The following is a 24,986-nucleotide window of genomic DNA, read 5'->3' as shown; positions in this document are numbered from 1 at the left end:
AGCCTGGTCTGTGTGCTCAAGTGGGGGCATCTGTTATAGTGCATGCACAGAAAACACTGCCAAGTGTTTTCTTGAGCATCTATTTTTGCAGGTGAGTTCACTTTTATAAGTAAGTTAGAGATGTATTACCAACATTAAGTGCTTCTGATTAATAGTATTATGGTTGTGGTTGTGACTAAAGGTTGTTTGTAATAATTGGCCTGGAAGACAGCTAATTGACAACCTTAAGCAGCCACACATGTATGTGTGAATGCCAAGTGGACTCTTAGTTTAAAATTTATTTTCAGGTGGTTATCCAGTTTACAGTTGTAGCTCATATTTTATTTTTTACAATTGGAAGACCATTTTAGATGGGAAAACTGTGGATTTCTCCTGCATGAGAAAGTCACCTTACATTGGCCAGCCAGGGATTCGACTCTATGGCCACCCAGATGATGCTAGGTTTCATTGCTTCTAATGTCACTGTCTTTACCAATTCCATTATAGTACCTTTCTAGCTGACAATAAGCAGAGAATGGGGAGAAGGGTGGTCATTTCATAGTTGCAAAGATAAATCATTTCCACTTTAATTATGTGGTTTTAATATCTTACTGTGGAGCAGAGTTGAAAATAATCCTTCTCTGTAATGTACAGGTGGCAGCATGCATGTGTCTTGGTAGTAGAACGTATTCGATGAAATATGTAAACTTTGCCCATAGATCTATATCAGATAATCGTTTCATTTAAATCATGATGTTTATGAAATGACAGTCAAGCACAAGTGCCCGCTCAATTCTTGAGCATTATTCATAGTTACACATCCTGATGTCGTAGTACGTGGTAAACACCATAAATCATGTCTTGCATACATTGTGCTGTTTTATCTTTCTGCAGTACCTTTCTACCTCTGTAGACATGTTTCTTTCATCAGATATCAAACTACTGTACTAACATTTTATACACTGAAAAGTATCCTTTGTTAAATTGGTATGTTTTTAAGCTTGCTTAAATGATGCAAAGATCGATTCAACTTGCATATTTGTGACTCATGTGCGCATTGAAGTGCCAATTCTTCTTCGAGCAAATGAGTGACATTTGAAACCCTAAGAGGATGATGAAGTTAACAGCATAAATGTTTCTGTTTTTTTTTATACTTGTTCGTGATTGAGTGGATTGTAGATGTGTACTGTTTCATTTCTTCTTCAGATTGATTGGGGTCTAACCTCTGATGATGTGGAAGATATTGATTTCAACATAACCATTGAGGATGTAGGGGCTGATCAGGAGACTCCCATTGACTTTAGCATAGAGGTAACAGAACACTGTTGACGTATTAGGAAAATATCATGAAATTATCATATCAGATAAACATTGTTTGCCATCATGATTGTCCCCCTGTGTAGAATATACTATACTATCTGGACACATCTACACTTATGTAGCACCCTGATCCAAGGATTAACTCTTATCTTACCCGTGGCAAATGTTTAGCACTCAAATCCCACAATGTCTCCATCTTTCTTGATGTATTTCTTGTGTATGTGAAGACTGGGATGTGTCTGGATGTCATTTGTCATAAATTCTGAATTTGAGGTTCCTGTATCACCATGGTTATGTGGAGTTGCCTGCAACTATGATAGTTGGTTGCCACAAATGAGACCAAAATTCCTACGATGTTCAGAATTGGATTTACTTTCAAATCGAATATTGTGTCAGTTCAAGTCAAAAGTATAATTCAACGACAAGAAAGTAGAGATTCTCTACAATTTCTCAGACTGGAAATATCAACAATGTTTGGATATCATCACAAGAACCTTCCAAAAATAAATTTAAATGGTCCGTGGAATTATTAAGCAAGACTGCAATATTTGCTAATTTATTTTCAAGTTAGTAAAAGTGTACTATTTGGTGACCATAAAATGAAATAAGATGTGTGCTGTTTTCTTATAATTCCATATATTTATGATTACATTCATTCATAAGCTTATATATTTTCTCCAAAGATAATCAAATGTGTCGCTTTTGACTTTTCATTAGCTAATCAGATCATGCTACAAATCTATGCACTTAATACTTTTAAAACTACTTAAATCTGATGCTTTTATCCACACACAGACCTCGGATACCTCTGGTAATATTGACTGGAATATTGAGACAAACTCAGGAGGTGCAGGAGATGACAGTATAGCTAGAGGGACTGATGCCTTAACTGTATTGGACAATCCTGTGACCAGAAATCAATTCGTAAATGAGCTATTGGAGGTTAGGCCAATAACGTGGCATTTGTTTTTGCAAATTTTCAATATATAGATACAACGTAGTAATCAACATTGGTGTCTTCTACTTTCACCTTAGTGGTTCCTCTTATGAGAACATCTTTGAAAATCAGTCCCAAACTTTTTTTGACATCCTGATACATATTGAAGCGAAAGTAACAATAGTGACAGTCTCCTTTGACTTGTTTTTATGTATTTTTTGATAAATTAACCAATTATAACAAATACTATAGAGTGTGAATGCACATATTAAAACAAACACATTGTGGGGTTTAAATGCACCCATTAAAACAAACCCATTGTGGGGTAGGGATTCATACATGTCACAAACACACTGAAGGTGTAAAAATGCTCCCATTAAAACAAACACATTGTGGGTATCATTGCACCCATTAAAACAAGCACATTGTGGGTATAATTGCATCCATTAAAACAAACACATTGTGGGGTAGGGAAATAATTAATGTCACAAACACACTGAAGGTATAAATGTTCCCCATTAAAACAAGCACATTTTGGGGAATAAATGCACCCATGTAAGCACACACATTGTGGGGTATACATGCACCCATTAAACCAAACCCATTGTGGGGTATTAATGCACCTATTTAACTAAACCCATTGTGTGGTATAAATACACCTATTAAACCAAACCCATTGTGGGGTATAAATGCACCCATTAAAACAAACCCATTGTGGGGTATAAATGCACCTATTAAACCAAACACATTGTGGGGTATAAATGGATCCATTAAACCAAACACATTGTGGGGTATAAATGCACCCATTAAAACAAACACTCTGTGGGGTATAAATGCACCCATTAAACCAAACAGATTGTAGAATATACAAATACATACATTAAACAAACATATTGCAAGTATAAACTGAACAATCAAAACAAACACTTTGCAGGGTATATCACTTGGGTATAGTTTCTTTCAGAGTACTTAGAAACTAACCTAAATAGTGGTTTGATGACAACACACTAAGGATCTAGGGATGTTAGTCTTAAGAACTAACAACAGCAAACTTCAGTAAGCTGTCCAATGCAGACAATTAACTGCATCACTAACATGTTTGGTAATGTCAACTATAAATATTTGACAGTATTCAGTGCTGGTTTTGCCCTAATTTGGCTAACTTGAGACAGAGATAGAAACCTGCATCTTGGAGCTGTATAATGCTTGTCTCCTTTTCGTCATCTTCCTCTCAGCTTGAATCATTCCTCCAGCAGCGTCTGATGGAGATGCAAGGAGAGGATGACATCCTCTCGGTCAATCAGTTTCAGTCGGCTCCAAGTAATGTTCAGATGAAGACAGTAGAGGACATCAAGAGAATGCTTGCCTCCATCTCTAATATCCTCTCAAAGATGACCGATACCAGAATACACCACTTGTTCATGTTGAAGTCATCCCCACAGTAAGAACAACAATGATTACCTGACGTTGAATGCAACAAGAAACTTGTAATAGTACTATGCACCCTAACTTTAATGTACAGTATGTGTGGAGATAACTGATCCTCGGGCTGAGTAACTTCTCTCACCTCCTTGCCCCCTCCCCCCATCCCACCCTCCCCTTTCAATTCTGTACTCCCTCCTATTCTGGACAGGTACAAAAGATATTAGTTGATAAACACTCTCAAACACTGAAGTGAGAATTCCGGGCTCGTTGAACAGTAACCTCCCTCTACCAGCAACATGTGGTAGGCCCTAAAACCGGTTGAGCGCCTAAACTCTAAGCCAGTGGGGTTACTGCATAGAGGAGTAGACATGTTCTAGAGTCTACTTGTAGTCTAGAATAATTCTATTGTTGTAGATTCCCCAACGTCTCGTATTTCCCGTAGATACCATCGTCAATCCTTTGTCATTATGTTTGGACCGACAGAAAGATGAAATAAACAACTGTAATCTTTAACGTCAACAGTTAAGATCAACAGATTATCTGCTGTAGAAGTTTTACCCTTTTCATAGGAGACTTTTGTGACACCATAAAAAATCAAATAAATACTCAAGACAAATCAGTATTAAGGTAGTCATTTTATTACGATAGTAAGAATTGATAAGGCTCGAGGATATTGAGGAATGACTTGTAACTTTCATTGTTTACGGGTGCCACAAATTCAGTTAAGAGGTTTCAGCTTGTGGTGGTTTTAAACATCAGTTGGTTGTGTTGCTTCAACCGGACATATTTGCAAAAGATATTCTACAACAAATTCAGGCAACCAGTGCAAATGTCTCTATTGAAGGTATGATATAGTTTATTCCTATCCGAAAAAGTTGAAATTATTTTTTAACAATTAATGCTGAAGAAATATTCTGTCCTGATTCTTATATGTCAAGTATTCTAGTTCTAAACATCTGCCATGTTGGTTTGGTGTGCCTGGGACGAAAGTGTTGACATTTATAATTTTTGAATTAGCAGCATTTCATCCATAAATGACTGACTCACAATGTAAATTCAAGGGCCTTGGCAAAGCAGTAGACTTTATATGAGCTGTGATCAACTGCATAAAGAGCAAGCATCTCACTTTTTTTGATAGGTACGTTGACAGACTGACAGAGACGGTGAGACTAAAGAAGGATATGGAGGAGAAGATGCTGGCATCTCAGGTAGCGATGCAAGAAAAGAGGAAAGCGTCCATGGAGGAGGCCAAACAACTCAAACCCAAGGAGGAGAGAATAATCAAACATACAAGAGAATTACAGAAACAGGTCAGTAGTGGTTTGTATTGACTTGCGGTATTCGGGGCAGCTTGATGCTACCATCTTGAACCCTTATGACATGCAATGGCGTAGCTGGGGCCTTCAAGGGCCCCTGTTCAAGAGTTAGAGAGACCTGGGGTCCTTCACCCTTTCTTCATCTGAATGGTATATGACACAAAGCATCAAATGTATACTGTCTGGCTAGCTTCAAGATCTTAATGCTTTGAAGTTCCATTGGGAACCCCACCATTGGGGCCATGAATCGTCTGAGCGGCCTATTGGTATGTAAGGTATGGAAAATTAGGAATGAAGAGACTAGGTCGTCACACCAAACATACCTCAACCAAACTGTCCTTTTCCTGCTAGTTGGATGTAATCCTCCTAAATATAAAATGGCGACCTCAGTTTGGCAGTCAGGGAGGGCCATAGCTGCCTCTAGAGGCATCTATGCCATAGCTGCCTCTAGAGGCATCTAGAGGCATCAAAGCTGCCTCTCCAAAGCTAAACGACACAGGAACCAAAATGCTAATGAATACTTGTAAATGTTCGTCAATGAATCTAAGTGCCAGCAGAGTTATTTCACTGGTAGATAACTGAGAGCAAAGAAAATAGTAATGTCTCGATAATAATGCAATGTGTTACTAACTTTAGTATCCCCACCCCTTTACAGCCTCACACAATAATTGAACAGTATTGATTTAATATTTGCACTAGGCTCCTTGTGATTGGACCTAATTAAAGACTTTATTATACATGCCTCAGAATGTACCTTTGGTTGCCTAATCTTTTCCCCAAGGACCCCCTTAAAATGGGAATCTTTTTCAACCACCCCCAACACTCACACCTGAACATCTTTCATCTGCCTCTGGCCCTTCCATAAAGGTTCATGTCCATCCCTAAATCAGACAATGATATTTAGACTGCTCCACCCCCTTTCATGCGCCTGCCATGGTATACATTGGTCGGGTTAATGAACTATGTTGTTGCAAAATTAAGTGGATTGGGATTAGCATCTGAACATTTATCAAAATCGACTCAAAGAACTGTTAAAAGAATCATAGAAGCATAAAAAATGTGCCTTACGAATTTTGAGGTGGAAGGGAGGGATGGCTTGTGGTAGTTACTGATAACCGTGAGAGATTGAATGTTTTAAATTACTCTGGAGAGCAGGAGCATTTTTCTACATCCACTCTGTGATCATGTGCAGTTGAAAATTGCAAATTCCAAAGAGCAAGCCAGGCATGAATTCAAGTGTTTGTTACTAGTCATATTTACATGGCTTATCACAACTACATCAGGAGTTTTACGTCATCTCTCATCACAGGATTGTAAGATCTAATGCCCCTTCTTCATCTTCTCAAATTTATGCAATTTAAGGTAACGTCGGTAAATATCACCGTTTATCGGCATCAGAATTGCAACCTTTATTTTCCAGTTTTTACAAACATTTTCATATCTTGATTCCTACTTTTTTTCTTTTCTTTGCAATTTGTCTTTTTTTCAGATTGAAAAAGAAATCTCTAAAAAATATAAGAATAGACCAGTCAATCTAATGGGAGCCATCAACACATTATGAGGATGTTACCATGGAAACCTCTCCTGTGATGGAATATGAATCATGATAGAAGCTTGAAGATGTTTATCAATGCGTTGGATGGACTTGAACAACTGAAAGAGCAATCTCTTGGGTCTTGGAAGTGAGATGATATTGAATAACAGAATTTAAGCAATTCCAGTGAATTTTAGTGCCAATAAAATTCTCTACGGGAAAGAGCTGCAAAAAACATGTTTTCTTCCAGCTTTGTTTAAACAATGTCTTCCTCTGACTGGGCTGTTAAATATTTTAGCTTTAAACTTTCCCTTCAAGCTGTCAATCCTAGAGCCTGCCATCACTCACCGTTTATGTTAGTGTCCAGACTCCATCTAGACTATTACGATCATATAAACGGTCTAACCGTACTGCTGATTTGTCCCTGAGGTGTCAATAAGAAATATTTCATATGAAAGAATCAAATTTCTCTTTTACATAATATTGTGTCTGGTATTATAGGAATTCTCTTCTGCCATCCACCCCCCTCTTATTGGGTAACTTCTTAATCCTGTTTCTTTATTCAACTAGTTATGGTACCTGAAAGATACATTGTCTGACACAGGTCAAATTACGGAGTAAGGGGGGGGGGGCAAGGGGTACAGTCATCGGTCAGTTTGAGGGCCCAGGAAAATATGGAGGGGTCAGGAAATTGTGATATATGAAAAGTTCGAAGACACAATTGTGACACAATTGCTCGCAGGGCCCGATCTAACTCTCTCTCCATGCCTCTGGTTTGATGTGTTCATCCCTCATATTCACAGAGAAATGACAATGCCAGGCAGTTTGATGAGGGAGAGAAGGAATATACCTGGACAGCTTTGTCTCATGTGAGGATACTATCAATTACTCATCACTTGTGTGATACTATCACATTTATAGGACCAAGTGTGGAGAAATAGTGTTTTTATCATTCTTTGATTGGACAAATTCCTTACCACTTAAAAGATCAGTCTTAATAACTGAATATTCCTGTGTACCCTTGAATGTTAGATGATGTTCATGTGTAGTTCACAGGAACACAATTTGTCAGTCCTTACTGTTACAATCAATGTTCATGGGAAGAGAGGAAGGAGGGGAGTACCTTGTTATGAAGTTTGCTTCAATCATAAAACTTCATGACTGCAACATCTCTCATTTCTAAGGTGATAATAAGTAATTAAGGTTAAAGGCAGTCCTGACTCCTTTACATTACTTTTATGAATAATAAATGTAAAAACACAAAAAGAACAATACGATTGTTTCATTTACTTCGTTATTTTTTAATATCTGTTGGTATTCTTCTTCTCGCACAAACTTAAAAGTTGGACTTACAAATAGCACCCTCAGGCCCAAACTCATTGCACTGATCCAGGAACAAATAAAACACACACAAAAAAACAATAAAACAAGAAAGACGAAAAAAACAGAAGAAATAGTTTAAGCAAATTAGAAAATAAACTAGAAATAAATGAGTGAAACAGTCTGATAAGAAACTTGACTGGTCCATCAGTAGTTATCTTGTAGCCATGCACACTAAGGAAAAAGATACAACTTACTCCTTACTGGGCACCATACTTAAAAATAACAAAATAAGTGCATGTTGCAATACCTGGCAGCAGTCACAGTATTCCAACTAGCATGTCTCTAGCAAAGTTATTGCAAAATATCAACTACACTGCATAAGAGACCGAGAAAGTATTCATGTATACCTCGCAGTATAACTGACAGCGTTTGTCAAACGATCACAACTTATTTTCTTTCTACTTGAAAACAACACACATTAATGGATCTAATCTGGGGCTGAAAATACTTTTTTCTACCAAAAATTCATTGGCCTTTCATTTTTTTTCATTTTCTTCACATCTGTTTTTAAGTATTTGAAGTTCATTGAATTGAGTTATTTAGTTAACCTAAAGTGAAGCTTTTGTGACAGTGATGTACAGCTTGCAAGATAACATTAGAATGGCCACAACTTTCAAACACTTGCCACACATATACAGTTATAGGATTTCTTCAGCAGTTTTGAACACAATGCTTAGTGATGCTAAACTGAAGCTATATGTAGTCACAGTGATAATTTCCAGATATGCTGTAATTATTACAGAGTTCTGACACCTGTGTGACACACACTCAGTCTAGATATGCTGTAAATTGCCACAGTACCTTGACACCTGTTACACACACACACACACAGATAAGGCATTTCCTTGCCATTTACTGCAAGTGCTTCATGGTTTGCTAAAGCCTTTGAATTCACAGTGAATTCTTGTATATTAAAGGTATTAAGGTAATTTGTTGCTTCTTGCTGTACAGACACATACCGGCTGTAGTTTGCATAAGTTAGAACCTTTTTCACCCTGAACAAGTCATGTAATGTTCATGTATCACACAAAGATGGATATCACCAAAAACTAAGCGTTAAAATAATGCTACTAATGGTTTAATCTGATATGAACAAAATTGTGTCCCACAAAAAATTAATGTGATGGACTTTGTTCTAGTCTTTCAAGCCTCTGTTTTTAGTGCCGTAATTTCATCATTCTGAAGCTCAGGGGAGCAGTGAATGTAATATAAAGACCTTACCAAGTTTAGCAGTTTCTGTTCTAGTTAAATTCATTTCGTTACCTTAACCATTTGTTGACGTTTCAGTTTATTCCTTTCCGATACAGACACAGAAATCCTATGGCAGTGTCAAACCAATGCGCAAACACTTCACACTAACTCCGGCAGTATTTCAACTTTCTAACCCTATAATGGGTATGGAAACAAAATTACATTTGATCAAAAACAAACTCCTTCCTTCCATTTCTGACCTTTTCACCAGTGCATGCCTAATCATTATGAAGGCAACCTGGTTAGCCCTCGCTTGGTTTATACCCGGAAAAAAAAGGTGATTTCTCGGCATCACATGAGCTACGAAGAAACCGAAGCGATCTTCCTTATCTTAGCTAATGAAACAGCTGCAGCAGGAATAAACTATCACAAAAGAGCTTGATGAGTAAGACAAGGGAGACAGCTTTGGTTACTTAGATCATGTGATACCCAGCAAACTCTTTTTTTTCGGGTATATGTATGTATGTATGTATGTATGTATGTATATGTGATCTTCCCGCAAGCAGGAACTCGCGAAAGAAGCCATGGAGGCTTGTAGACTCGCAAGCTGACCGAAGCCAATCTCTCGGCACACATCCATTTAACGTCCATGTCAGGAAGTTGTTATTGAACAACACCCTTGCCAGACGTATAAAAACGAGTATAACGTATAAACGAGTAAAACGTATAAACGAGTATAAACGAGTAAAACGTATAAAAACGAGTATAAAAACGAAGCTAGGGCTAACCAGGTTGAACTTGTCATTATGAGGAGAAAGAGTAAATTTGGTGATGTTACTAAGAGTAGTGCTGTTACATATACAGCTATATCATCAAATAAAATCAAAATTATATATTTAATAAAAAAAACGTTTACTCTTTGCTGATAAACAGCTCACTTTTCCCAACGAATCACTTTGCCAATATACATAAATGTTAGCCTGTTTTCACTAGGAAGTAATGAAATAAATACCACAAGTTCCTCTCCATCAGAAAATTTGTCTTTATGTTTGATAGTTACGAAATAGAAATGATTTGAACATAGTAATTTCAGTCGTTAATCAATGGGCATGATATAAACAATTTTGAAGTTTTTCCTGAGACAATGCCTCTATTAGCTTAATCACCCCCCCCCCCCCCCCTTCGCCTGCTACTAGAGCAATACCAACATGTCACTTTCATTGATTAGTAATTTGTCAGATTCAAGGTACAATGATCTTTAATACCAAAAGGCCTGTCACAAGCATGACACCATCCAGCCATCCACAAGGCAGACAGCTGTACTGTAGAATAATGGGATGCAATGTTTAGTGGCAATCATGGTCTTCTTACATATTCTATACACACACTTGATTTATTAACCTTATCCTATGACTGTTTGACAAATATTGGGCGAGACAGGATCTAAATCTCATACCAACTATTTTAAACATTAATGACCTGTGGCAAGCGATAAAAGAGATGTCAATATACATGATTACAGTAGTGTCCATACCTTGCATTTTGTACAGAATGCATACATGTCACCTAACACAATGTAGTGTGGTTGGGTTAAACCTATAATAATTGTTAAGTACTCACAAACTCCTGACGGTCTACTCTGACATTCTGAGACAAACCGTTGTTTACATTCTTTTTCTTATGACCTAGGTCAGTATAGTTACAGTTAAATGCATCCCTTCTGCTGGAGGCTCTTTACACCACGGAATGGACATAGAAATAATACATCGTGGAGAATACTATACACGTTCATTTAACACATAATTATGTAAAACATAAAATAACATAATACCTACACCTTATGAAAATATAGAACAGATTTGTGGAGAAATACATTCGGGGCAAATTCTGCTTCGTGGTTGCATTTTCATGATGTCAAGTTAAATAGGATTACTCAGACATGAACTTACTGAGTGGGTACAGTACAATAGAACAGTACTTGTACAAACCTTTGATTAATTTGCTTTGCTTTTTTTTTTTATATAGCGCTTTATACCAGCGATGGGTCTCAAAGCGCTTTACAGACGTTATATTACCCCTGGTCAATGATAACCTGTCCCAGAGACAATCCCTCCAGTCGGCAGCAGTTATATACTGCGCCCAATGACAAGTTACCTCACAGGTACCCATTTAACCCCTGGGTGGAGAGAGGCAAGTGAGATAAAGCATCTTTCCCAAGGACACAACGTAATAAACTAGGCAGGAATCAAACCAGCAATCCTTGGATCACGAGTCCGACGCCTTAGCCAATTGGCCACCACACTCTCATTCATTTGAGGAGCCTACATTTATTGCAGTTTTGATTTATTGCTTTCTGTAATGAAGATTATATGTAAGAGGGGGGTACTAATTCCCAGTGCTTGCTAGTAAGATCCTGTTTTAAATACTGCGGCCGGGAACATTGATGATCAACCAACTTTTGTAATTCGAAAACTTGAATACAATATATGTAGCACTGGTTATGCACAAATTCCTTTCACAAAGCTGGGTAGGTTGATTTCACAACATGACAATACATAAATGGCTTTCTACCATAAGCAATCACAAAGGTGGTTCAATTTTGGAATCCTTCACTTTTATCATGTGACCAAAACAACAATCACATTTTTTTCTCCTTTCCTGTACTCAACACACAAAGATTCATAATTTGTTATCACTACTGAGAGAAGTAAAAAAACATACTTGTAGACTCCACAGTATAAAGTATTACTGTTTTGACAATTTACCTAGTTAATCTTTTGTATGTATGTTGTATGTCACAGTGTCACCACAGTCCACGGCTGGACTGTCAAACACTCACCCTTCCATAAACTCACAATATTTGAGCAGTTATAAGTGTCTCTTGCCCTTGCAGCATCTCACAATAATCTTACCGTTCAAATTAAGGAATACAGTGTATTTTCAAAAGAAAATTTTGAAGGATGATTGCTCTTTTTACAAAGACCTTAAGATAAAAACATCCAGATATTAAGACAGCAATTTTAACAGATCTCTAGCATGTTTTGGATCATGCATCATTTGAAAGAAATTTGGTGTCTGCAACAGGGTATTGAAAAAAGGAGGGGAATTTCTGAAGTGGCCCACAGAATAAAAAAATTGTGAATCACTTTTTGGGTCTCTTCATAGTTTGGAGAGCTTTCATAAAACACAAATTGCAACCAGGTGCTTACAAACTAAAGCCTGCTAAAAAAAAAAGGAAAAAAAAATTACACGGGCGAAAGGAGAAGACATCAAAGGACACTGCAGATCATATAGAACTGCTAAGCCCTCGCAAGTACAATCAGTCTATTCTATCTTGGTGGACTGTTATCAATATTTGGCAGGCTCCTGTGTTTAGGATTCCCTGCTGTTTAACCATAACAACACATTTATAGCAATTATGCATAATATATAATAGAACGATTACTTCGTTACTACTGCTCAGAAACTAATTAACATTATTACTGGTGCCAGTTGCAAGCAGGTTGCTTACCTTAACGTATAGATCTACAAAAGATGATTCGCAGTTTCTACATTTTGTTGATGTTAATCCCACTACTAATTTGCATACTTTTGTTTTTTGAAAATAACAAGAATACAAAGAAGAAGTATTTTTTTTTACACAAAGAACATAAATGAAGATATAAATATGTAAGTAACTAGTTAAATAAACACAATTGGCTGCTTTCAAAAACGAGAAGCCTCTAATAATGACAAAGTTTCGATGAAACTGTGATTCTGCCTAACTCATCGATATGAATAATCATAACTTTGTATGATGAACACTTTAAGTGCTTTGCAGTCCAATTTAAAACATTTACCCTGTACCTTCATGAAACTCATATTTTGATCAAAATTTTGAGGTCATAATACAGTAAAAAGGTTAGAATATCAGATTTGAAAGTAGAAAGATGTTATTTGGGTTAAGCACATGACCTACTAAAGTGAAACTATCAAATTATTCAAAAGACAAAGAGATCAATGCTGTATCAAATTTTATAGATGCTTATAAAGTAAAAGCAATTTTTATTTTGAAAAAGTACTGGCTATATTTCTGTACCACTTGTTAGTTTTTGAGAAATTATCCTAGAAAATGCAGGGGCTCATCAGGTAAAGTGGCTGGCCTACCTAGTTCAGCACACCGACCATCATTAAAGTGCCTTTTACTTGCTTAAAACTTTTACCTGAACATTTTACTATATGGCTACTGAGTAATAACACAATTTAAATCTAAACAATAGTTTTTGGCTTTAAAACATAAATTTCTGGCTAGCCGTTGTGTAAGCTTTCACCAAATATATATTTCACATTTCCTTAAACCTATTTTCAGAGATCAACTGTTATGTAGGATGCATGCAAGTATGTGTAAGTTGCAGAACCAAATCCAATTTTGTTTTTTCATTACAGAGAAGAAATATTCATTGTATTCCTTAAGATATCAGGAAAGAAATGTCTATTAGATGTAACACGGTAAAAGATATTATTCAACTGAATTAAGATCAGTGACTGGATAAAATGAAGATCACAATGAATGGTCAGAATGAACTGTGGATAATATAACACCATTAGTTATAGCAATGAATCCATAACAGTCGAGTGAAGCACAAAATCGATAACCTAGATTTTTACAAAATATATTTTCACTTTAGAATGACAATAACTCAAACTCTGATAACTTAAATGAGAAAATAGAAATTGTGTTCACTTTTTTGGGGAATTATTTCCATCCGATCACACGTAAAGGGAGGGGGGTGGGGGTGGAGTCAGTAACAGCCAAAAACTGTTTTTGCTATAAATACTGGCTAGCTTTGTAAATATCCACACAAACTGCTTCCATGCAATACTTTATGTGACAAAATTAGCATTCATTTTTCTTTTCAAAATGAAAAGAGTAGCGACAAGACTGGCACGAACCTACAACAAATAGGAAAAATGGTAAAAGAATAACAGAAAATATTTAACTGTAAAATAAAATTATTTTAAAGCAGTAGATTTGAAAGGAAAAAAAAAGAAAGAAAATAAAACTTTTATCTTTTCTTTTGTTTATATAAACTAACAAATGGCCAAAAAGCAAGATTCCTCTTGCATTATTCTATCAACAGTAGCAGACTCATGTAATACTAACATTTCACATAAACTTGAGTGGTCAACGTTTGTATCGATCATTTGAAACCGCAGCTTTGAATAAAGATAGTTGAGTGACAAATAAGGTATAATTTAACACTTTGACTCTACCAAATCTATGACAGGGACATTTAAATAGCAAACATATACAATGTCTGCTGTCTCCCTATATTGCTAACTGAAAACTAGATACATACATATATCTTACACTATGTACAGTCCATAAATTAACACTACAGGATTTATATATATATACATTTCTCTCTCCAATATTTCATTGCACAGTTTCTAACTCTCTCCTTCGGTCTTCACCTGCTGCACCTTTGCCGAGATGTTTGTGGTAGTTTTTTCGATAAGTGGCAAGCTCTCCAGCTTAATTGCAGTTTGTGCTTTCCGGATTGCGCAATCGGCACTCGGTGGTTGCCGTGGCGAACTGACCAGACTGCTGACCTTACCGAGAGAAGCGGATGGCAAGGTCACGATAGTGAATCCGGTCGGTGGCGTGCTTGGTGTGACCAAGCGTGCGCTCTGAGAAGTAGGTGTAACAGGGGTGCCTGGTTCCACCACTATGCCTGCATTCCCCAGAGTGGTGGTGCATGGTTCTAAGAGGATGCTGCCATTGGCAAGAGATAATCCCACATGACCGGTGGCAAAAATTGATGGCGTGATGGTAGTAGTCGCTGTTGGTGCGGGTGAAGCTATTGTTTGTTTCGGCGATGGAGACGGAGATGAGCCAAGGGACGTTGGAGGATGCTGTGCTATCACGTGCTGGCGAAGACCCTGGGCCGATCTGTAGCTCTTCCCACAGTCACATTTGTATGTTTTTTTAATCTGAAAAAAAGTAAGGCAACACTTCTGGACATAACATGTCAGAATGCAATAACAATCTGATGTTTACACTGTCTCCTTTACTTGGAGCATCAAAATATAGGGTGAATTTTTTCCCCCCACAAAATCTTGGAATTCTTATTATATTTTTTACACCTACTGCATGGATAGAATCACCACAGCAATACATGCTGAGCTCTGGACACTTATGCGATGGAATGTCCATGGGTACTTTTAATTGCATGCATGATAGTGCAGTGCCGTAGTAATGCCACAATTTATTTGTAGCAAGCGTTGTCTCTGTCAACAATACAACACTGGAAAATCTTTATTTCACAAACTCCTAAATATTGTTGAATTCTTGTATTGTTATTCAAATGCACTCCAGCGAATGCCTTAAGGAAGTCTCAAATCAGACAAAGGATACTTTTACAAGTACTTGAGCAGCTGCAGGTGATGAAACAGTTTCATTGATGACTAATAAGAATTGGGGTGGGAGAGGACATCACAGACCTGAGTTTGTTTAAATTTCAGTGATATACAGTAAGTATTAAATATTGATGTGGAACCTTGAGTACAAATCAACACAAACAGTTCTTCAGTCTTACTATACACATGAAGCAATGTAAACAGAATATGTCAATGACATTACACATATAAACAAGGGCATATTACAGATGGGTTTTTATGTTTAATACATAATGAAGAGCTCTGTAACTGGGGGAAAGACTGAAATTGGACAATGGGTATTCAGGGGTTTTGACTATTACCATCACCTTTATTGTATTACTAAAAGCTAAGTACTATGGACACCTATTCAAGTTGCCCTGTATTCAGTGTGATAATCTCATTAACAAAGGTATTTGAGTTCAAGATATACACATTTGAAGGTTTGATAAATCTGGGAAACTCATTTGAATGTGTGCAAACCATGACGTGGAATGTTGCGCTCATCAAAATTTCTTATTTCAGCCCTTATTAAGTTAACCCCTAATAACAAGCCCACATATAAATCATTTGAATAATGTGATGTTCCTCTTTTCAAAGAAGACAATAAAATATTTGAAGAAATGGCTTTATGCCACATGCCTGTGTTCAGTGTCCTTGAAACACAGGTTGTGAAAACAAATGGATTACATAACAGACGATTAGGCAGTCATTCCCTGTACATCATCAATGTGGATAATTAGCTAATGTTTATTCATGAATAAAAACTAGAATAAAACTAGAATTAAGAAAAGACTTGTCAACCTTTGGTCAATCTTTGATGTTTTTTTATGGGAGTTACAGCTATTCTCATAATTTCCAATGCCTATTAGAGTGATTAGGACAATGTTGTTCATCGGTGTCCTTAGACCTTTAACTACAACCATCTTTCTTAGTTAAATCTCTGTATAATTTCTGACTTTCTGTGTCTTGTATTGAGCAGACTGTATGTAGAAGGAAAGTGCAGCAGCAGACAATATAACACACAGGGCTTTCATTGTGCTCTCAAGTTACACAAGTTTACACTGCATTATGTTTTTGTCAAGGACAAGGTTATTGGGTTGCATTCTCTACAAAGCTAACGTGACACTTGTTTATGAGAGCTACTGGAGTTTTAAAAATGAATAGGATTTACATCCAACTTACTAGTCCTGAGCTTGAGTTCTGACATCATGACATGTTTTACAGGTGAGTGTCTTAAATTTCAACGAAGCTATCAAAATATGATTGCCCCTTTGTTAGTCTATGGCAGTATCAACAAGAGTATGCTGTCATAGTAGACATACCCGAGAGACTACAGGGTCAAAGGTCAGACAAGTCAAGCAAGGTCTTTAGACTTATATCTACTGTCATAGCTCATTGAAATGAAGGTTAACCAACTAGAAAATGAAGAGAGAATATTGAGTGTAGATCCAGTTTCATATCACAGACTATTGCACAAGCTAGAATTAAGTGATGATAAATTCGCTGTTTTCTTTCACGCTTTGACTGGATTTATCATAGAAAGTGAGAGTGGTGAATTTGAACCAAATTTGTATTAAACCACACTTTGTATTTCTTGGGCTGTCAGTGTAACGTTTGACAAGACATTGCTTTTTTTCAATTTCAAAGAGAAAATAAATCGTTCAGACCTTTGTTTCTGATTTGTCCTTTTCTTTACGATGTCCATTTCTGGAGTGATATTTCATGCCATTGATGTTCTTGTACCTCTTCTTGCACCCTGGTACGGGACAGAGGAAAGGTTTGCTCTTGGTCCCCTCACTGCTGCTCCGATTCTGCAGGACTAGGTCTGCATTGTATGGACTTCCCAATTTCAAGAGGATGCTCTCTTCGCTGTCAGAGTCGCTGTTTAGACGATCTAAATCTTCTCTGCTACCTGGAGGAAGAGAACCATCCAAATCTCATTTATGGGAAAAATTGAGAGGCTTAGATGGGAAACATCATTAAAATGAAGCAAGAAATATATCAACAATTGATTTTCTGAAATTAATACTTTGTTTTATTAACCCTTGTACCCTCTAATCACTTAACAAAAACTACAAAATGAGGTTACAACAGGTTTAACGATGCCATACAGCTTAAGACTAAGATCACAAGTCTGACTCATCACAAGGCTTTTGACAACAACAAACTTCATACAAACTAGTAAATTCACCAATTTATCCTTCACTGCTAAATCTCTTCCTACATGATCCACAGTGTGTTTACTAGACTGATATAATAATCATAAAACATAATTTTTATATAGCGCCAAACAAACTATGAAATAATTCTCGTAGCGCTTAACATAATAATAACAATTATAACATATATGCATAGCTTTGTCACAAATATTCAAGAAATGATTTCTTCAACCAAGTGATCCAACCATCTGGAGGTTTATACTATAGCATGACAACAATACATGGAGAAATTAACATCGATTTACCACTATCATCCACTCTACCAAACATCATTATGAAAGTGCAGTACGCTTGAAGTTGATAATTGACTTGAAATTGAAACAAAAGTTCTTGAGGTACTAACCATAAGTTAAAGGCATAACTTCTACAATTATCAATTATATTTTCTACTAAAGTGAAATTGCACTGTGAAAGATATCATTACCATGTAAGAATCAAGGCCAACTGCTTTGAGTATGTGAGAGATAAACTTTTGTAAATATTGATAAATGTAATTACAGATTTAGTAAAAGCGTTGTCATACTTGGAAACAGTTATTCTCCACAGTTTTCCCATCATTCTTTGCAACAACCCTAAGAAAGGCATCATAACACTGAGAAAATATCTATAGGAGATATCCCAGAAAACTGCTTTCATGAAATAACTTTAGATCAGCACCTTACCTATGAGAAGATGTTTGGGTGATGAACCTCTGTACAGTTTGGTCTTCTTTTTTTCCTTCGGTTGATGTTTTGCAGCATCTGTTACAAACCTTAATTACACAAAAAAGAAAGAAAAGCAAAAGAAGAAGAACAGAAAACATTTAATGGCCATATAAATGGGAAAGGCCAATGTATGGTGTTGGTAATTAACCCTTGAACCTCCTCCTCCCCCCCCCCCCCCCTTCTAACTTATGTTCATATTTATCATTTGGACTCTTACTTGTGGCTTTATGAATAATCTAGTATTGATCTACTAGTGCAGGCTTACGTACTTGCACTAAGTACCTAACTTGTTCTCATACTAAGGGGAGTTATATTTGTACCTTGACTCCGGGTGTTGCACTGGTAATTATACAAGTCGGTCCACCAATTTAGCTGCAATCACTAGTCAATGCAGTGCAATGCAAACCAAACCACTGTAATATCTTTCATCCATCATTTCAGATGTTCTGATACTTTACAAAAATTACATAACAATATCCAAAATGAGATGCACAAAAAATGACAAATACATTGTGAAGTATTTAAAAGTGAAATAAGATAGTACTTGACCAGTCAATGTTAAAAACAATCAACTTTAATGATTATGACATATATGCAAAGTAGGCTAGGAGTGGGTACGCCTACCATGGTAGTATTGCAGGCCTAAGCCATGGTACATGTTGGCATTTGTTTTTTAAAAGTAAACAGACTTTTCTAATGTATTAAGTATCTGTTAGATCACTTTAATGCTTACAAGGTTACAATAAATTAACAAGTGGCTTACATATGTTGGAATAGTTTCATTCCATCTGCCTTTAGTTACGAGTCACTCTGAATCCTTTAGATCATTCCTGACTCTCTTTTAAAGTCTACATTTTCTCATTAAGTTCATGTTTGAAGAATATTATTTTAATACTAAACTATTTGGACTGATATCCACGAGATTCCACAGGTTTCTTGTCACATCCTGATGTAAACATATCCTAAGTACATGGCATACATGGTAGGCTATATTATTCTAAAAGTCATCCCTGAGGCTGGATAACTTATAATTCGTTAGAACCAAATGTTTCAGATGGTTGCTCTATCAAATGAAATCAGAATTTTTTAGTTAAGATTTTTATTCAACAAAAACTCACCTCATGACATAGCTTAATGCTAGTGCAGAAGGTTGCTGTCCTTCTTGCTTCTCAAGGAAAGATGGGTCATTATCTACAAAGAAAATAAAACACATAGAATTTAAACGCCATGTTAGTAAATACTGCGAAATATGTCGACCAGAAAGCTAACAGGCTTAGTGGTTACTTGCCAAATTATATGAGAACATTTTTTGAAAATTGCACACAAGATTCTTATAATAAGGTGGATCCACATACCAAGTATGAAGTGCATTCAACTTTCACTTTTTTAGATTTCTGTTACAACAAGGTTTTCAGACTTTCATCTCTGATTAACCTGAAATGACCATTGACCTTCATGGTAAACAATAGGCTTTTTGTACTTATTAAGGTGGATTCACATACAAGTATAAAGTTCAACCAATGTTTACTAAAATTGCAATAATGTTTGGTTTTCAGACTTTGATCTCTATTGATCTCAAGTGACCTTTACAAGATTTGTTAACTTTATAGTTCTTATTAAGTGGGATCCACGTATTTTTATGTTTAAGTTTAATAATGGAAATCTTCCTCCTATTTACAACTCATATTTTCATTATAGATATAATATGCATCATTACAACACTAGATCTATGTACTCTCTAAACATTCCATATTCACGAACTAGACTTAGACAGTCCCAGATTCGCTCACGTGGTGTTACTCTCTGGAATTCATTCTCATCTAATCTCACTGAATTGAATATTACTTTATATACTTTTAAAAATAGGTTGAGGAAAAAATTGATGTCGACTTCATATTATATATAATTACATGCATATTTAAACCATTCTTTAATGTTGCTGTTATTCTTTTGTAATTAGCACATTGCTAATTATTTTCTTTATTTCTTTTCCTTTCTTTTTGTAAGGGGTTAGACTCGAAAAGCTTTGCTTATTCTGACTCCTCTACCCATCATATGTACAGTATATATATATATACTGATTTTTGCATATCATTTATTATATGTAAGTATATTAATTTACTATTACTCATGTTATAAAATATGATTTAATGATTATGTTGATGATGGTACAAATAAACTTGAACTTGAACTTGAACATATGGCCTTCATCCCAAGCTTCAATTTGTGAGTTATCATGTTCAAGGTTTTCAGATTTTGTTCTCTGTTAACCTAAAATGACCTTTGAACTCCACCAACTTCAATAGGTTCTTCCACCCACCATGGGAATCTGCACAATGAACTTCAAGCAAGATGTATGATTTGGGTCGTCATACATATATAGACACATGCCATAAACATAACATAGATTGCATGTTGCCCTTGGCAAGGAATCAAAAGGCTACATTCGGTTTCATATGAAAAAGCATTTTTTCATGCAGTCTCAAAGCAACTCAAATAACTAATTGGGCAAATCGAATTCCTTTTCATTTACTTTGAATAAGTTAAAGTGCCAGAACTTCCAGGAAAAATACTCCTCAATACGTTTAACGATTATAGCATGCTAACATCTGGACTAATTCCAACGACCTTTCACGTAATTCCATGCAACCATTGGTGACCTATTGAGCAAAAACATCCCTGAAAAAATGTCTCTAATCAAACAATGTCATTTGGCCACTTGCACTACTTTATATTGACATGGTAACCACATTTTTGTTGAATTCTGCTCACAGTATTACCAAACTTTTCATTTTTCTAAACTTAAAAACTATCTTTAAATTTCCAATATTTCAATAATTATCATTGTTTTCAATCATCATGAACAGGTGAGTTACTACAACTGCTTTATGCAGAGGACTGAAAGTACATTACTACGGTTCCTAAGGTTTATATCTAGCCACGAATTTCTTTGCTCTGTCAAATTTATGTTCAAACTGAAACAGTTTGATCTGTACAAACCATCTGACCAGTGCAGCATGTTCTTGTGTGATTCAACACTCCTCAATCTCTGAAAGTACATTACTACGGTTCCTAAGGTTTATATCTAGCCACGAATTTCTTTGCTCTGTCAAATTTATGTTCAAATTGAAACAGTTTGATCTGTACAAACCATCTGACCAGTGCAGCATGTTCTTGTGTGATTCAACACTCCTCAATCTCTGAAAATAGTACTGTAATAAAATGGTGAGACCATGATCCACCAAAGTAGTCTATTGCAGTAATCTTTTGAAGACATTGAGTAACTTTTAGCTTGTTAAAGTGGTATACGGTGACTGTCACTTTGCCTAGGAAAGTTACTGTAGTTTTGATGACCATGTAGCAAAATCACATCTCTTATATATATATATATATATATATATATATATATATCATTGGAAAAAGATAATTCAGTATTTGGACCGGAAATAACATGGAATAACATGATAGTCAACAGGCACAATCACATTCATGTACTGTACAGACTGCTACAGTATGTAATTTATATTTAATGCTACTGTACCATTTCATCAGATCAAATGTACCAACTGTAAACATTGTTTCTCTGAGTAATATAATTCTTTATTTATGCCCTGCCCCCTTCCCTTAATCCTCTCTTTAACCCTCCACTGTTTATCTCCTACCTCTTCTCTTCCCCTGTTGGTTTCTTTCTTTCTTCTCTCCATCCCTTGTCTACTAATCCCCTTACATCTATCTTTTGTGTTCACCATGCTCATTAACCTGTCTGTATTCTGTGCATGTTTTTGTCCCTTCTGTTACTGTTACTTGTCATTTAGCTTTTGAAGAAGATCCTGCTAGGATCGAAACGTCAGGCCAACTTACTTTTACACATAGTATAATTCTCATCCATGTATATGATTTATTAGACTACCTGTACTCCTGTAGTTGATAATAAATTCTTTCATGATATATTACCTATGTGACTTTCTTCAATGTGCTCTATCAGCTGGCACAGCGATGAGAAGGTTAGACTGCACTCCTTGAATTTACAATTATTTGTGGTGAAAAAAGCCATGACCTGTTACCCCTGCCAGTGGTGAAGCTTCAAATCAGCAACTAGGCTGACTGTTATCAACATCATCTTCTTTCCTGCAAAATGATTAATCAACAGCTGTATGGCACATGAAGACACAGGGTTCTTGACAATATAACTTAATACTGACTAGGCTATACATATTAAGATAATATGATATAGGGTAAATGCAATTATTTTAGGCAGCCTAAGCATAAACATTCTCGTCACATTACCAAAAAAAGAAGTACTGTATGTCCCAATTTAATGCTGTGTGTGTTTGTAATTTAGCCCTCCTGATTAACTCATATTATTTAACTGACATATCATTTAGTTCTGAACAGAAACTTAAATATCTAATGCATACATAATTATCTAATGCATTCATAATAATGCATTCTAATGCATATGCAATAATAATGCATTCTAATTAATTCATAATAATTCCTGTATATATTTATTATATGTGGAAAATCAAATAAATCAAATCAAATCAAAATAATTTACAGTTATTGAATTTCGAAAGTTAGAACCACTACCCTAGTGTTGTTTTTAACTTTTCTGTAACTTTTTTATACAGTTACCTTTTCCTAGCAAGGCAACTGCAATATCCACGCACTCTATACCTGTATAGTAAAGGCTTCATAATTGACGCACCCCCGTAATTGATGCACCTTCAATTATTACTAGCAATGATACAGTAGGCCACCTAAACTTTTTGCAGTCAAGCAGAATGACATATTTTATGAGTTTGAATCCATTTCAGCTATTTGCTGACCAAATTGTGGTATTTTTTAAGCTTTTAACACCCTCCCACCAGTTTTGCACATTTTTTGGTCATTTGGAAATCTTACTCCCTAAAAATAACCAACATTACCTCAATATGATTACACTGCTCTCTGGAACCTGACCAGTCTGAGCTTAGAGGCTCAGAGCATAGCAAACAGCATCTAAAGTCAATGGATGTATACTAAGGCCTACACTACAGTTAGCTTTACAACGAATGTGTCAATTCAGGGGTATGAAAGAACTTGACATGGCAGACATTTTGTGGTCAAATTCTGCTCAATTGTACGGTGCATAAGCACAGAACCTTAAATATTTTGAGATCATAACATTTCTGAGGAACTATTCATATGAAAAACACATACAGTCGAGTGATTTGGATTTTTCCTTGATAGATATCGTTGATGAAATCCTTAAGTGCGTCAATTATGAGCCCACCATGCTACTATGGGTGGACTTAATTAAGTACATTGCATAATTCTGTGTGCCAATACTTGGTGTCCATCATAATGTTAACAGATTACCATATATACTACAGTGTTAGATGGTTTACTCAAAAAAAAGCTGCCATCTGAAAATGTTCTGTAGAAGTTTCCAATTGATTTGACACCAATTATACCAAAAAAAGTTGTTGCAAATATGTGTATTAGCTCAACATGCAGATGAGCTGACTAATTTACAAGTTTGAGAAAAAATAATGCTCTTCTCTAAAACAAACAGGTTAGTTTCCAACTACCTGGAAAAATTATATACCCAAGTCACCTGATCATTTCCTCAAGCTAAACACTTTCTGTGTGGCATACAATTGGTAGACCTGTGGCCTAAAATCGGTCGCGGCCTAAAATATGTGCATTTACCCGAAAATTTTAAATTAAAGTCGCACTGAACCTCCATCCTGATGTGGAGGGGCAATAGCAGACTCCAAGGCCTAGTCTGTGAGACAACTGCATGGAACTATGCCTCCAAAATGAGGTTTTGAATTTGTGGGGTGTTTTTTTGTTTCACCCTATTAAGTATTACTAGTATTATACATTACATAAGGCTGAACTTTGGCAAGCCTCATCTTGCTTAGGCCTATGGGTAACTATCTTTCAACATCTATTATCTAAGATAGCCTTACTAAGGCTACTTTTCACAGGCTGGAAAACTAGCCTATTAGTATTACAGCAAAACTTCTTTGTGGGCACGCACTGGTATTCTCTAGCTGTCTTGTGTTCACAATGTTTAACGTCCTGTCGGCTTGCCTGATATGGCTTACGGGTAGGCCTAGGCAAACTCTATTCCAAACCTTATATCTAAGTTAGGCTGGGCTCACCTAGGCTACAGTAACAGTAACACAGGCTGTATAGTATGAGTAGTATTTACAGCATATCTCACCTTCTCGTTGACATATTACTAGTAGTACTTCTACTTGTACTACTACAGTACTAGCTGGGATTCTCTGTAGACTGTAGTCAGTGCTGTCTATTTTATGAACAGTAGCAAACCTAGCACAAGTTCAAAGCTAAACAGTAGGCTAACGGTACTAGGCTACCTAGCAATGATAGCTTAATGACAGCAAGTCATATTAGTAAACCCTCTCCAATACAATTCGACAATTAGAGCCCAAGCTTGACCGTGAAGCCGAAGTTAGTGTGTTCAACGTATATGTCACACTAATCAAGCTTTTATAGTAACCATATATACAGTACTGTGGAAGCTGGTAATGTTAGTGTTTACAT

At 36.1% G+C, this 24,986-nt stretch overlaps 3 protein-coding genes across 5 annotated transcripts in view; 2 read left to right on the top strand and 1 right to left on the bottom strand.

The window, feature by feature from the left end:
* LOC139966122 (CDK5 regulatory subunit-associated protein 3-like) overlaps positions 1-13,792 on the top strand; it is a 23,794-nt gene extending 10,002 nt beyond the window's left edge. For 2 of the 3 annotated variants that reach the window (XM_071968837.1, XM_071968838.1), the window contains exons 9-13: positions 1,186-1,290; positions 2,095-2,241; positions 3,472-3,677; positions 4,800-4,971; positions 6,467-13,792. In XM_071968837.1, the coding sequence (XP_071824938.1) occupies positions 1,186-1,290; positions 2,095-2,241; positions 3,472-3,677; positions 4,800-4,971; positions 6,467-6,538 (702 nt within the window). In that variant the 3' untranslated portion in view covers positions 6,539-13,792. The remainder of the gene's footprint in view (positions 1-1,185; positions 1,291-2,094; positions 2,242-3,471; positions 3,678-4,799; positions 4,972-6,466) is intronic. The other variant, XR_011792477.1, reaches the window with a different exon arrangement.
* LOC139966127 (ATP synthase lipid-binding protein, mitochondrial-like) overlaps positions 1-24,986 on the top strand; it is a 53,371-nt gene that overhangs the window by 24,171 nt on the left and 4,214 nt on the right. The gene's annotated exons all lie outside the window — the stretch shown is intronic.
* Positions 9,846-24,986, bottom strand: LOC139966123 (juxtaposed with another zinc finger protein 1-like). Its single transcript, XM_071968839.1, has 6 exons — positions 24,643-24,986; positions 22,383-22,556; positions 19,547-19,619; positions 18,387-18,475; positions 17,173-17,417; positions 9,846-15,058 (listed from the first exon to the last, which is right to left on the bottom strand). The coding sequence occupies exons 2-6, from the start codon at positions 22,480-22,482 to the stop codon at positions 14,516-14,518; spliced, it is 1,050 nt and encodes a 349-aa protein (XP_071824940.1). The 5' UTR covers positions 22,483-22,556; positions 24,643-24,986; the 3' UTR covers positions 9,846-14,515.

This window comes from Apostichopus japonicus, chromosome 4 (genome assembly GCF_037975245.1).
Source record: "Apostichopus japonicus isolate 1M-3 chromosome 4, ASM3797524v1, whole genome shotgun sequence".
In the NCBI taxonomy this organism is placed as follows: Eukaryota; Metazoa; Echinodermata; class Holothuroidea; order Aspidochirotida; family Stichopodidae; genus Apostichopus; species Apostichopus japonicus.
This window is presented reverse-complemented; position numbering and strand designations above follow the sequence as displayed.